We start from the raw sequence: 16,314 nt of genomic DNA, 5'->3' as shown, positions 1-16,314 counted from the left end.
TATAACCTGATGACTGCCTGCATATTAAACATATAATATAATAATCATCAGCTATAATTATTGGATTATTCAAATTAGGGATTACAGTTAATTTTTTTGAATGAAAACAAGCAGTATAGGATTCTTTGTCAGTCGAATGTTAAGTAACCTAGCAGGATTGCTAGAGTCATTAACCAGGCAGCTCACCATAACATGGCCAATGCCTTGGTCAACTTAGACCAGATATGACATATGACTCATATCTGCAGTCCATGCTGCTCAAGCCTCATCATACCCTTGCTTTACAGATGACACCATTTGGATATCCATTGCTTTTTGGAAGAACAATTGAAGAAGTTCAGAGGAAGGCAGCTCAGGACCTGCATCCCACTCCCAACTTGCCACTTGACCCACACAGGCATTTGAAAATGCTCAGCCCCCAGACCCCACCAGTGCCAAGCGGCATTAAAGCCTCAGGACGAGGCATATTTTCAGTCAGATTTGCACCAATATTGATCCAAACCCAATGCAAGAAGATAACAGTTTGAGGCAATCATACAGGGGCAGTAAGAAACCAGATCAACTCTCAGGCAACTCCGTGGTGGTGACCTATCTCGTCAAACAGGGGTGGGGCGTGGGGTACCAGATCCCAACATGTGTGTTCTAATTTGGCAGTTTCTACATTGGTGTGACAATCTGCATATCAATGTACAAATCAGACACATTCCCAGCAGAGTCATTGTTTTGACCAAACTCTATCAAGAAGAGGTTAAACATAGAATGGTTTCTCCATCATTTGATCTTCACTTGGATCTGCAAACTTTGGGTTCCATCTGATGATCTACCCTTCTGTGATAAGGTTTAACCACAAATTACCCACTTTCATATCTCCTGTCCCAGACCCAGAAGATTGGGCTGTGAATGCACTGTCAATCATTTGGAAAGAGTTGTTGGCATTTGCCTACCCTCCCACAATCCTAATCCAGATGTTATGGGGTCAGAAATGCAAGATGGTTCTGATAGCCCCTCTCAGATGAGACAAATCCTGGGTCACCAATCTACCCGATCTAGCATAGACCTGCCCAGGAAGATTCTGGCCAACCTAAATCTTATCAAGCAACTACGGTCACAGGTGTTCCTTCCTTGTGCTGACCATCTTCTTCAGCATGCTGATCTCTTATTAGACAGTCTTGCAAAACAAACAGTCTAACTCTTCCAATGTGGAGAGACTCTCAGGAGCAAAAAGACCCTCCGCTCTGAAGGCTTACAAAGGAAAGTGGCATGTTTTCAGGGACTGGTGTTTACCATAACATCGTCCCTGTGAGTGCCTCAATTGCTCAAATGGGCAACCTTTTTTATCAGGCTTTTCCAGGAGAAAAAGTTGGCTCCAATTGCTATCAAAGGCTACCACTCCATGAAATCATACAAATTCAAGCATCATAGTAGACATTATATTGCCATGATAAAGACCTATTGGATCATTTAGCCAATTTTGATCTCAATTGACCAAAATCCCTAACTTTGTTTCCAAAATGGAATCAAAGAATCCTGGGTTTTATTGTTGTTGTTGTTGTTGTTGTAGGGTTTAATGCCATTTTTCAGCACACGATAGGCTATCCATTGCGGCCAGTATTAATGGTGGAGGAAGAACCCAGGAGAGAACCACCGACCCACGAGAAGCTTCTGGCAAGCTTTCTCACATACCCACATTGGCCATGGGTTTTAACATGGCTCAGTTCAAATGAATTTAAGCGTCTGGCCCACACTTTGCTAAAGTTACTATCACACAAGACATGTTTCCTGAGAGCTTTAGCTTCTGCATTCAGGGTAAGATGCATGTCCTTTCTGTTGACTCAAACTATCTTCAGTTCAGCTTTGATGGTTTGATGGTCCTCTAAGCACAACCAGGCTTTGTAGCCAAAAATAGGTTACCATACGTTGGTAATCAAAGAGTCATCATTTTGCTTGCTGATGTCTATAGACAGGTCGAGAGTAGTCAGCATGCAAGATCCTATCCGCACACTCAAGCACTACTTGAAATCCACATACCCAAGTCATGGCATGTGTAAATGCCTCTTTCTTCCAGTGAAAGCAGGGAAACAGGATATCGCCCCACAACCCCATGCTTCATGGCTGAAATTACCGCTCCGGTGGCCTAGTGGTTAGAGCGTCCGCCTCGGATGCGGGAGGTCGTGGGTTCGATCCCCAGCCGAGTCATACCAGAGACTTAAAAAATGGTACTAACAGCTGCCTCGCTTGGCATTCAGCATTAAGAGGTTAGTGTTAGGACTGGTCGGCCTGGTGTCTGGATAATGTGACTGGGTGGGACATCATGCTACATGTCTGCGGCATGATGCCCCAGTGCTAGACATCGCTATAAACTGCCATATTGCAGACATCGTAGCGATATGACTGAAAAATTGTTAAAGCTACGTTAAAAATCAAAAATCACATCACATCACATCACATCATGGCTGAAATTTGTTATATGCTTGGTGTACTCTGAGGTCTCACAAAATTAGAGTCACCTCATGAATATTACCATGGCCAGAAATAAGACTATATAATTATATCAGTTGTGACCCTTCCAATATAAGTTTGTATTGGAATACCAATTTTTTTATATCTAATGTATCTAATGTGATCAAAAGAGACACTGGAGAGGAGACAAACCAAAGAGACACTGGAGAGGAGACAAACCAAAGTCAGAGGTTCATCTTGTGGAATAAGTCTTTATGGAGTTTTGAACCTAACCACAAGTCAATGCAAAAACGTTACTAAAACTTGTAAAACATTTATAAAATAATATTGTCAGTTTCTGTTTATGCTTTGGATTTATTCAAGTGTATAGCAACTTTTACCTGATTTTCATATGTACACAATACTGTATTTCTTATCTATAGATAATGTTTCTAAAATGAAGCCTTTTAATTTTCATATGGAAATAAATAATGAAATGTAAGAGTGACATTATAAGCACAATGTAAATGTTCCCAGGTAATATGTAACGAACTCAATACAATTTGGCAGCAGTTCCAAACCTACTCTCAGGAGGAGTAGCAGAGACTTTGTAACCATGGCTCAATGGAAAGAAAGCAATTACCAGTCTCTCTCCAGCACAGCAGATAATGTGTAACCAGGTCTTGGAAAGAATTTTAGCAATTACCAGTCTCTCTCCAAAACAGCAGAGAATGTATAACCAGGTCTTGGGGGAAAAAGCAATACTAGTCTCTCTCCAGTACAGCAGAGACTGTGTAACCAGGTCTTGGGGGAAAAAAAGCAATTACCAGTCTCTCTCCAGTACAGCAGAGACTGTGTAACCAGGTCTTGGGGAAAAAAAGCAGTTACCAGCCTCTCTCCAGTAATGGGTTAACTGCTATTTCTGACTCTGATTCATAGCTAGCACATGAAAGTGATCTCCTTTATTTGCATATCAGCTGCAGCATTCATGTCATAATTATATAGGTAAATAAATGTCTGCCTTCATTGGAAGTTATTGGTAGGCCTATTTTACAGTCAGCTGAGCACTCAAATTAACACCTGTCCTATTAACCTGTGCAATGCAGCTCCAGTATGAAGTGTTGTAAAGTGCTGACACTTTGTAACTAGTGCTATTTTTCTAAGCTTTACATGGCAGTAAAGCAAAGACCTCAGTTGGTCCTGCAGGTTCGTGGTACCACTTAGTTAATGGTTTCATGCATTATATAACCCATGGTACTGGTCCCCCCCCCCCCCAGTGAGTTAAAGAGCAGCATTTGTTCAGATGATGAATAAGCCCAAACTCATGGCAGTGCCAATACTACTATATGATTAATAATACATGTGAACAGTACAGTAGAACCTGTTTCGAAAGACCATCCTGCTGCCAAGACAGGTACTCTCATGGCAGGTCTCAATACTATATAATTAATAAATGTGTGCATTGAGTATGGCCCCTTAAGACAGATTGTTTCTCCGCAGTGGTTTTTCAATACAGGTTTTAAAGTATTTGTCTAAAGAAGCTGTATAAAGATAATAAATGGGCAGATCAAGTAGACCATTGTTTGTTGTGCAAAAACTATCTTTGCATTGAAAATGAATATGGTTTCATTTTGTAAGGCCATATGAAGTTAATTAGGGAGCTTTCTTTTTGTTTTTGTTTTTTTTTACCAGCAAAAGAAATAAATCTACAAACCATACAGTGGTAAAAAATACGGTATCTCTAAAACTATTAATATGTATTTTTGGAACAAATCAAGGTTATACATGTAACATATAAGCATTATCATTTTAGGTAAGGTTTTAACATTTGAAATATTGATGTTAATTGAGTTTTCATTGTCAAAAATGAGTTTTGAAATATTGTAACTAACTGCAGAAACAAAACAACTTAAATATTTATCAAATTCTTAAAGTTTGATTTGTAAGTATCGGAATATTTAATGAAAAAACTTACAAAACTATAGTGAGTACTGCCTATATTGGACAAGTGAAACAGTCTGCAGGACAACTTATGTTCTTTTTCCAAATGACTTATTTGGGTTTAGGGGGCACTCACAAGTTAGTATGTACTTTTGAGAGTGTGACGTATGTAAGGTGAAGTTGTTTGCATTTAAAACATGCACAATGGAGAGAATATTGGCATACCTATATGCTGCATTAATGTAATGTGGATGATATTTCTTTGGATATTGTACTTTTGGAAATTGTACATGATTTAAACACACTGTTAACTAAAATGATTGCTCCCTTGTGCTAAAACATCAGCCTGAATTAGTCTAAAGTACACTATCCATAGCAGCTATTAAAATAGCGAAATGAATTTTGCCAGACTAGACAATACCAGCTTCTGAAAGTGCAGTGAATGAATTACCAAATATATAAAATGTAAAAAAGATTTATCCGCTCTTTTTTATACAATTTGCCTCTGAAGTTCAGGAAGTGAAAATGACTAGGTGGATCTAGCACTTTTTTGAAAGGTGCACATCTGGAGTAAGGCCAAGCTGTATACTCTATAACCCATATTACACTCATCAATCATACACCAAAATAAAGGGAATTAATGGTTTGAATTATACCTAAGATATACAAGGTCTTTTTCAAATAGTATAACCAGTGAGGAAAAGCCGAGAAAATTTTATTTCATTAAAATCCTAACCCTATGCAAAATACGAAACTGTAGAGCGCCACCTTAGTGAATAAAATAATAATGCTAATCCATGTCAGTGAGGAGTAATTCATCCAAGTCAGTGAGGAGTAATTCATTGAAGGCAGAGGTGGCGCTCACCAGATAATATGTACTTTTGAGAGAGTGACGTATGTAAGGTGAAGTAGTTCGCATTTAAAACATGCACAGTGGAGAGAATGTTTGCATACCTCTATGCTACATTAATGTAATGTGGATGATATTTCTTTTGGATATTGTACTTTTGGAAATTTTACATGATTTAAGCACACTGCTAACTAAAATGACTGCTCCCTTGTGTTAAAAAATCAGTCTGAATTAGTCTAAAGTACACTATACATAGCAGCTATTAAAATAGGGAAAATGAATTTTGCCAGACTAGACAATACCAGCTTCTGAAAGTGCAATGAATGAATTACCAAATATATAAAATGTAAAAAAAGTTATCGGCTCTTTTTTATACAATTGACCTCTGAAGTTCAGGAAGTGAAAATGACCAAGTAGAGCTAGCACGTTTTTGAAAGGTGCACATTTGAAGTAAGGCCAAGCTGTATACTCTATAACCCATAGTACACCCATCAATCATACACCAAAATAAAGGGAATTAAAGGTTCTTTGCATTATACCTAAGATATACAAGGTCTTTTTTAAATAGCCAGTATAACCAGTGAGGAAAGCCGGGGACATTCTTTTTCTTTAAATTCCTAACCCTATGCAAAATGCGAAACTGTATAGCGCCACCTTAAAGAAAATAAAAAAATGTTTGCAATTATTTTTTTTTATTTTCATATAATTATGTATGATGTTCTGAATAAAATGGTACATTCATATTGCATTTAAGCATGAAAATAAGCTAATTATGATCGTTTTTCTCTTGCTTACATAATTTGCCATGAGGTATGTTTGTGTGAGTAGTGACCTTAATTATGGGGAAATTAGAAGACTTAGAATATAGGAATAGAGTCAACTTAAATTTAAAACTGTTGCAATAAGTGACAGAAATATATGGTGAAAATGTTTCTTTTCATTTATTTGCAATGAAATAAAAAAATAAATGATGAGAAAGTGAATTCGCCTTTTCCATATTAAACAATAGGCAAATATTTTACACTTTGACCTTTGACCTTTATGAAACTGATGGGTTACCTCCCTTTTCTAATTGTAAAATTCATTGCTGATATCTCAGAAATAATTCTGGCTAGTTTCATGTTCCTATCATTCAGCATAACATTGGTTGCTATGTTTACAAAATGTAATGTGCATTCTTAAAATAGCTCACTTTTATCATGGGGGGGGTAGGCTGGACTTGTTAGAGACTCTGACACTCATAAATACTGTTCTGTGGGGAAAAAGGCAGGAGAATTATTCATAAGGATTGTTTTGATGCTTGCGACTTAAATGTTTCAGCCATAAAAACATAATTAAATCATAAAAAAATAATACCTACATCTTCTTTATGGTGGCGCTCACCAGATAATATGTACTTTTGAGAGAGTGACGTATGTAAGGTGAAGTAGTTCGCATTTAAAACATGCACAGTGGAGAGAATGTTTGCATACCTCTATGCTACATTAATGTAATGTGGATGATATTTCTTTTGGATATTGTACTTTTGGAAATTTTACATGATTTAAGCACACTGCTAACTAAAATGACTGCTCCCTTGTGTTAAAAAATCAGTCTGAATTAGTCTAAAGTACACTATACATAGCAGCTATTAAAATAGGGAAAATGAATTTTGCCAGACTAGACAATACCAGCTTCTGAAAGTGCAATGAATGAATTACCAAATATATAAAATGTAAAAAAAGTTATCGGCTCTTTTTTATACAATTGACCTCTGAAGTTCAGGAAGTGAAAATGACCAAGTAGAGCTAGCACTTTTTTGAAAGGTGCACATTTGAAGTAAGGCCAAGCTGTATACTCTATAACCCATAGTACACCCATCAATCATACACCAAAATAAAGGGAATTAAAGGTTCTTTGCATTATACCTAAGATATACAAGGTCTTTTTTAAATAGCCAGTATAACCAGTGAGGAAAGCCGGGGACATTCTTTTTCTTTAAATTCCTAACCCTATGCAAAATGCGAAACTGTATAGCGCCACCAGAGAGGCATAATTCATCAATGTCAGTGAGGAGTAATTCATCAATGTCAGTGAGGAGCAATGTCCTGATTATGCAAAGTAACATTGGGTATTACAAAGTGATGTTGAGATTGCATAGGGTTAATTAAAAATGTGTTGTTTTAAATGTCTTTACATTCTCTGTGTGTTCCAGACTTTAATGAATGCAATAACACAGCCACTAATACCTGCGACAAGGAGGATGCTGTTTGTACGAATACGGCACCACTGTTCCAATGTGACTGCAAGGTGGGCTATACAGGAGATGGATACACATGTGTTGGTAGGTGGTCTAAACTGAAGCAAACTAACAGTTATACTCGCTTAAAAGATGAATCCAACTGCAAACGCACAGACATAGATCTGCCACTTCATAATTGTGTTTGACCCGACTTATGAACAAGTGTATATGGTATATGGGTGATTTTAATTTCTCCCTAAGGTTCATGGTCTCCAGTTCAGAATCATTTCATTTAAGTCTGTGCATGAGAGAGGAGATTGTGGATGATTTTAATTATTGACTTTTTCCTATTATCAGCAGATCATGCCTGTAACTTAGGGACATAACAACTAGCCTACAGATTTGATTGGATGGTTGCTTTGTTGATATTTAATGGCACACCAACACTTGAAACATTATACAGGTATTATGCTGAAGACATTGGACTAATGTACCATGCTCACAGAGACACGATGGTGGCTAACGGTGTCCAGTCTGGAAAGGATTTGAACCTACACTTTCTAGTTTCAACACTGACATACCAATTAATCACTGGATCTGACTTCAGCATCTCCTACAAATAATATTTGCCAATGTCTCTAATAAAATTAATTTTTTTTAATGAAAATGTATTACTTTAAGGCTGATACAAGCTAGACTTTTTTAAAACAGAAAAGGTCACCACACTGGGGGAAAATGCTTTAAAGTTAAAACTTTTCAGAATAAAATAGTTTATCCTGTGCATTTATTTACTTATCTATGTGTCCGTGTTTTATGGATTATTAATCAGCTTTGACAATTTCAGTCATATCACTACGATGTCTGTAGTGTGACAGTTTACAGTGATGTCTAGCACTGGGGCATCATGCCACAGACATTTAGTGTCATATCCCACCCAGTCACATTATCTTGAAACAAGGCTGACCAGTCCAAGTTCTAACCTGTTAATGCTGAGTGCCCAGCAAGGCAACTACTAGTACAATTTGTATCAGTCTTTGGTAAGACTTGGCCAGGGTTTAAACCCATGACCTCCCACATTCAAGAGAATGCTCTAACCACTTGGGCACTTATTTATGCAAATCATAATATTTTAGCACCATTATCTATTAACAACTTTCTAGTTTCGGTATATAATGAGCATAAATTACTGATTAACAAAAGTATATTTATGTTTCTTATGATTTTGACAGTAAACAAGCAAAGTATACTGGCAAATAACACTATATATGCACTGAAAAAATATGAAAATAAATCAAGCATGGTTCTTTTATTTCATCAGAAAGGCTTATCATACCTTGAACAATATAAATTTCTATCATCAGTGAGGGATGTTTGAATAAATTAGATGAATTTCTGCCAACAATGAGGGATGTTTAAATACAACCAAATTAATGTTTTGTCAACAGTAAGGGATGTTGAATACAATAACATGAATTTCTGCCAACAGTGAGGGATGTTTGAATACAATAACATAAATTTCTTGTAACAGTGGGGGATGTTTGAAATTATACAGCAACATGAATTTATGTCAACAGTGATGGATGTTTGAATACAACAACAAAAATATCATGCAATAGTGACTAATGTTGGATAGAATAACATGAATTTCTGCCAACAGTGAGGGATGTTTGAATACAACAACATGAATTTCTGCCAACAGTGAGGGATGTTTGAACACAATAACATGATATTTTGCCAACAATTAGGGATATCTGAATACAACAACATGAATTTCTGACAACAGTGAAGGGTGTTTGAATATGAGAACATGAATTTCTGACAACAGTGAGGGATATTTGAATACAACAACATGAATTTCTGACAACAGTGAAGGGTGTTTGAATATGAGAACATGAATTTCTGACAACAGTGAGGGATATTTGAATACAATAACATAAATTTCTACCAACAGTGAGGGATGCTTGAATACAATGACAAGAATTTCTGCCATTAGTGAAGGATGTTTGAATATGACATGAATTTCTGTCAAGAATGAAGAATGCTTGAATACAAATTTAGAGAAAACATTCATCACAGTTTTTTATCGGAAAACTATACATGTCCATCTTCTGCTTAGCAGTGTGTTTAGTATTTATGGAATGATACTTGTGAAATTGTAACAAAACTAATATCTCGACTGGGATGCAAACTCTTTGTCTATGTTTGTATTCTTAAATCATAGACATTATGTCATCATCTTCTTGTCATATTATTTTAGCTTTAAGTTTAATAAAAATTGTATGTTCACTCACATTTTGTAATGCTTTATCCTTGATTGATTCCAGATCTGAATGAATGTGCCCTTCCCAACAAAGGCGGATGTAGCCAGACGTGCCATAATTCCATTGGCAACTATTCATGCTCCTGTCAGACAGGCTACATATTAAATCCAGATGGAAAAACCTGCAACAGTAAGATTAACAGTTGTATGTTGTATATCATTATTTAGATGAGGATTAGCTGGCAACCCTTCTGGAAATCTTTATTGAAATAAAGGATGATTTGTGTCAGAATGGGTTTTGTTTCAGCACTAAATCATTGCATAATAACTCATTTACAGTCATAAAATGGTTACAATGTGGTACATTGTATAGTAATAGTCTTTGATTGTATAGGAACTTGAGACCCAAAAATACATACATTTCTGATTGGAATGATTTGTGTATTATTTCCTGCAAAATTAAGAAATTTGAGTCTTGAAATGATAGGTTCAATGACATTGATGGTGGTTTACTGTTCTAAATTGAATTTTTTGAAGGAAGTATTAGTGGAACTGGTAAAAGAACTATTTACAATAGTTAATCCACTGGTAATATCCTGAAGAAGACTTGTCTTTATTCTAATATATTTTGGAAAACTTTTATCACAAACTGGACAAAAATATATTTTAGTTGTGGTTCTATATTAATAGATATACAATGGCATCGTGGTTTCCATCAGTATAGTATGAATTTAAATGCTGCAGATTTTAACACTTGACCAATCAGAAAACTTGTTACATTCAAAAGTATGCATATCTAGTTTTAGTATATGAAAAAAAGAAAAAAAAAATATGATCAAAGCGACATTCCACTTATAGAGGATAAATTGATTTATGTGACTATGCATTTATCTAATTATTTATTTATTTATTTATTTATTTATTTATTTATTTATTTATTTATTTATAATGTCTCCCAGTGAACGGCAAGATATACATATCATATATCCACTAGCAAAGCTTGTGGTGTCAACAATGGTGAGGTATTGTAAAGGTGTTTGAATGCAACTGATCTTCTATGACATCTGCATCTTAATAACGCTACTCCAAGGTGAGACACTGCATGCTGCAGAACAATTTTTATTTATTTATTGTAGACATAAATAATTTATTGTAACTAAATAACCATTTAATGGTATTTTTCTTTAGATGTGAATGAATGCCTGAAGGCGATTGACAATGACTGCTATTCAAGTGACTATTGCAACGATACGATAGGCAGTTATACATGCTCATGCCCAGTTGACTTCAGATTGAAAGCAGATGGACGGACATGTGAATGTAAGTCATTTTTATTTACAGTAAAATATATTTAAAACAACCTCTCAGTGAACAAACTAAATGTGATCACCATGAACAGATTATTTTGATATGCAGGCAAATATTTGTTACAAGTCTATACTCTTAAAATATTTTATTTCGCTAGAATACAAAGTGAAAATGAGAAAAAAGAACTTGTGGTATTGTGAATTAAATCCCAAAATAATCCAAATATTACAGACATAAGTCCTAATAATTTAATGTCCTGAATAAAATTCAGTACAAGTCCCAAAGAAATGAAGGCGATGACGTGTCTGTTATAGCTTATAGAGTGTTGATGTGTCAACAATCTTTTGTTGAATCACAGTAATATTATTCCAGGTTTGAATTCAGTATAAATTCCTGTGAATGTCTTTATTCAAGAATTTTGTCAGAGTACTTTTGTATTCCCATAGAAAATAATTTGAAGAAAATAAAATTCACCTAAACTGGTCACAATTTAATATGACAGTCCTAGATGCTGAAGCATGAATGACCAAGTCTTTACAATCACAGGATTATATAGTTCTCTATTTGACCTCGGGTCACAATTAGAATTTTCTAAAAACAACCATTACCTAATGGAAAATAACCTAGAATGATCCTGATGTTTACAAAACAGTAACCTGGATTCAGTATAATTCACTTAGGAAACTCCAAAAACTTTGACCCAAATAAACATTTACTTCTTCTATTAATAATGATCCTGATATCAAGCCCATACACAGAGAGAATAATTTAGCTATGTATTAGTTGCTTACATAAAATAAAATAAAAAAGTCAATTAGGTCAAGCAGAAATGAACTCAGTTTTGGACATTAGGTCAAATCCAGCGTACAATGTTATATTACAGTAGCATGCAATGAAATACATTTTTTTAAAACCTAACAAACAAACAATTAAATTAAAATTAAATATACATAATATATCATTGACTTTGTAATAAATGAGATCCAATATACTTGACCTTTGTATGCAGGTGAGTGTTACATGCATGTGGTCACTTTATCAGTTTTGACTGTACCCAGATCAACAATTAGATTTATTTGTTGATTAATAGATGGATGTGAGAATGAATGGAGAGACAGATTAATTGTCTGTTCTGCAGTTGCATTTGGCAAAGGTGTTTTTTAGACTAAAACCTTAGAATAATACTTTGTTTTATTATATCTTGGGGGAAAGAAAACAAAATTTATGCAAACACATATTAGGGTAAACTTGGTAATTCTGAGAATTTATGACATGTATATCAAATCTTACTTGAGTATTCATTTCAAAATAAAAATGAGGAAATACATTTAAAATGTCTGTATTTTTAGATGTTTGGCAAGAAAAGATTGGAATCAGCTTTATAAATTTCATATGAAATGAACACAATTGTACTAATCCTATTTTATCACATCACTTTTACCAGAGTTTATGATTAGATTTGGATCTGACTCCTAAGTCTGGTTAATTTACCAGTATATATGACTGGATTTTGATTAGTGTAATAAAGATAAGTGATACTAATGCATAGCAGTAATGTGCTAAGGTTTGGATGACCATTGGGGTCAAATCAGCTTTACTGCTTAAAGAGTATGAGTGGTGAGGAGTGTGTATCCAGAACGGTGCAAAATAGTATTGTGAAATCCTGATTCCTCAGACATTAAATCATTCCTTGTTTTAAGTTTTGACAGAGTTATGATGTCCAGTTATGTTTAATTTGTCTACTATCCAAAGTAAAATCTGGCATTGGTTTATGAAGTATCATAAATTACACCATAAATTAAAAGGCATACATATATAAATGAACATTTATGTGAGGTTTAATTTTTACATGGTTATAATTTGGACAAAAATTGTGTGAAATAAAAAATAGTAATTCAAAGATAAAATTGGAATACTGCAAATTCAAGACAATCAGTCATTCAAATTTGTTAAAATTTGAAAAATTGTCATAAATGTAATGTCAACATTCTGCCTTATATAGCATTACATTAACTATGCATAAGAATGATTACTTTATGGACTTGCATAGCATCACATTAACTATGCATAAGAGTGATTACTTTATGGACTTGCATAGCATCACATTAACTATGCATAAGAGTGATTACTTTATGGACTTGCATAGCATCACATTAACTATGCATAAGAGTGATTACTTTATGGACTTATATAACATCACATTAACTATGCATAAGAGTGATTACTTTATGGACTTGTATAGCATCACATTAACTATGCATGAAAGTGATTACTTTGTGGACTTGTATAACATCACATTAACTATGCATAAGAGTGATTACTTTATGGACTTGTATAGCATCACATTAACTATGCATAAGAGTGATTACTTTATGGACTTGTATATCATCACATTAACTATGCATAAGAGTGATTACTTTATGGACTTGTATAGCATCACATTAACTATGCATAAGAGTGATTACTTTATGGACTTGTATAGCATCACATTAACTATGCATAAGAGTGATTACTTTATGGACTTGTATAGCATCACATTAACTATGCATAAGAGTGATTACTTTATGGACTTGTATAGCATCACATTAACTATGCATAAGAGTGGTTACTTTATGGATTTGTATAGCATCACATTAACTATGCATAAGAGTGATTACTTTATGGACTTATATAGCATCACATTAACTATGCATAAGAGTGATTACTTTATGGACTTGTATAGCATCAAATTAACTATGCATAAGAGTGATTACTTTATGGACTTGTATAGCATTACATTAACTATGCATAAGAGTGATTACTTTATGGCCTTGTATAGCATTACATTAACTATGCATAAGAGTGATTATTTTATGGACTTTCAGCAATATATGAATGTGCAGCTGGCCATGGATGCAGCTACACATGTGGAAAGATTGGTGGTGTCGACATGTGTCAGTGTCAGCATGGAATGGAACTTGGCAGGGACAACAAGACATGCATAGGTTATTATTTGGATAATAATAATAATAATAATAATAATGATAATAATAATAATAATTTTTCTATTTATGCCACATTCACAAAACTCATTGAGAAGACAACAAATTGAGCCACAGGTCACTGTTGGCCATGTACCATACCTTATTTGTACTAGACTGATTCTTTTTTCAAGATAAGGTTTCTCAAATCACCCCGTATGATCTGTTCAGATGAAACAAAACAAACAAACATTTAACTGCCCAGTTACCATGTAAACTCATTTATAAGTCAAGTTCCACTTTAAACAGCATAGATCCTGATGTGCCATCACATAATGTATTGCAGATCGGTCTTTATTGTTTGTTCCACTGACTACTCCAAAGAAAAAGACATAGATTTGCCATTACATAATGCACAAGCATGTCTGGGTCTATGCAGTTTATAGTTAGATCCAGTTTGTACACACATATATATCGTATGTGTCTCTTTAGTTAGCGTTAGTGCCACAGTCCATTATATTAGTAGGGAAACAAATCTCAATCAATACAGCATTATTGTATCATATTCAAGGTTTCATTGACCTACATTTCATTTCAATACAGCCTCTTTGTATCAAATTAGGTCTCACTGACCTACATTTAAATTCAGTACAGCATCTTTATATTCTGTTAGGTTTCATTGAGCTATATTTCATGCAAATACATCATCCTTGTATCCTATTAGGTCTCAGTGACCTACATTTCATGTCAATACAGCATCCTTGCATCATATTATGTCTCAGTGACCAACATTTCATGTCAATACAGCATCCTTGTATCATATTATGTCTCAGTGACCTACATTTTATGTCAATACAGCATCCTTGTATCATATTGTCTCATTGACCTACTTTTCATGTCAATACAGCATCCTTGTATCATAGTATGTCTCAGTGACCTATATTTCATGTCAATACAGCATCCTTTTATCATATTATGTCTCAGTGACCTACATTACATGTCAATACAGTATCCTTGTATCATATTATGTCTCAGTGACCTACATTTCATGTCAATACAGCAGCTGATTATCCTTATAGGTCTCATTGACTTACATTTCATGCTTGAAACTTAAATCAACATCCACTGTGAATGACTGAGTTGCAAAAGTGTTAGGACTTTCATCCTAATGAGTACAGAACCATTTGCACCAAATTATATCACTTTGACTTATCCTTAACATGTGGTGAAATGCTAGCTCTCAACTGATATTGCCACAGGTGAGATCACATGTGCCCTGTTTACATATTTCAGTGTGATGCATGTCTTTGTCAGGTGTATATACTTATATTAAGTACATACTTTTACCATTACAGATGTTAATGAATGTAACAACAGCACACTCCACAACTGTCAACAGGAGAATAATGTAATGTGCATTAACACAAACATGTCCTATGAGTGCCAGTGTATAAACAGTTCTTACATTCAAGTTGAGCTGACTAGATGTATTGGTAAGTGTAAATAAATTATGAGTAGCAGGATATATTACAAGATACATTTAGAAGGTCTAGATGTTTTTCTTCTGTGTCAACATGGCAACCTTGTGTGTGATTTTCATTCATTTGCCTTTATTTCAAACAGCTTCTGCTATAATCAGTATCTCAAAAATAGTTCAAGAAATACAAAAACCGATGTATTTCAGCTAGAGGTACTTGTGTTGAGGTAATAATTATTTGAAAATAGTAAACTTAAACATATTTGTATGCATGTTTCCAATATAAACATATTGCCTCATTTAGAAAAATTCTAAGTTAAATAACTATTTCAAGTTTGCAGATTTTTTAATTTTATTCTGTATGAATCCTTGCAAGTAAAATTGCCATGTAAATATGAGTACAACTTTAGTTTTTCAGCAGTATAATGTCCAGTTTTTGTTGCAGCCTAAATTGACCTAATAAATTTCAAATAACAAAGTGTTGTTAATAATATATGATATTAAGCCGGCCAAACTTCAAAGTCCTAATCCCGAAAAAATTACAAGATATATCATATATTTTAGATTTTATGTAAAAAATATCTGCCAATACCTCAAGGTAATTGCTGTAATAACAGTTATCAGCTGTTCACTTACACTTTCTTTGAAGATGTTTAGATGAGAGGATTTTTATTTCTTCTCAAAGATTTGGATGAATGTGCAAGTGGAACTTACAGTTGCCCTACCCACTCCAGATGTGTGAATGCTGCACCTGGCTTCACCTGTCAATGTCTCACAGGCTATATTAAAATTGGAGGAGTGTGCCAAGGTGAATTTTTTTACCTTATGTATTTTAACAATAAAAGAGGAAGGCACTGT

At 34.5% G+C, this 16,314-nt stretch overlaps 1 protein-coding gene across 1 annotated transcript in view; it reads left to right on the top strand.

Annotated features, from left to right (window-relative positions):
• Positions 1-16,314, top strand: part of LOC149792574 (uncharacterized) — a 109,379-nt gene that overhangs the window by 59,118 nt on the left and 33,947 nt on the right. Inside the window, exons 19-24 of the mRNA XM_089969585.1 lie at positions 7,425-7,553; positions 9,776-9,901; positions 10,900-11,031; positions 13,884-14,003; positions 15,335-15,472; positions 16,142-16,264. Of these exons, the coding sequence (XP_089825711.1) occupies positions 7,425-7,553; positions 9,776-9,901; positions 10,900-11,031; positions 13,884-14,003; positions 15,335-15,472; positions 16,142-16,264 (768 nt within the window). The remainder of the gene's footprint in view (positions 1-7,424; positions 7,554-9,775; positions 9,902-10,899; positions 11,032-13,883; positions 14,004-15,334; positions 15,473-16,141; positions 16,265-16,314) is intronic.

This window comes from Sinohyriopsis cumingii, chromosome 9 (genome assembly GCF_028554795.1).
Source record: "Sinohyriopsis cumingii isolate HCF-2022 chromosome 9, ASM2855479v2, whole genome shotgun sequence".
Taxonomy (NCBI): Eukaryota; Metazoa; Mollusca; class Bivalvia; order Unionida; family Unionidae; genus Sinohyriopsis; species Sinohyriopsis cumingii.
The sequence above is the reverse complement of the archived record's forward strand: the minus strand, read 5'-3'. Positions and strand labels throughout refer to the sequence as shown.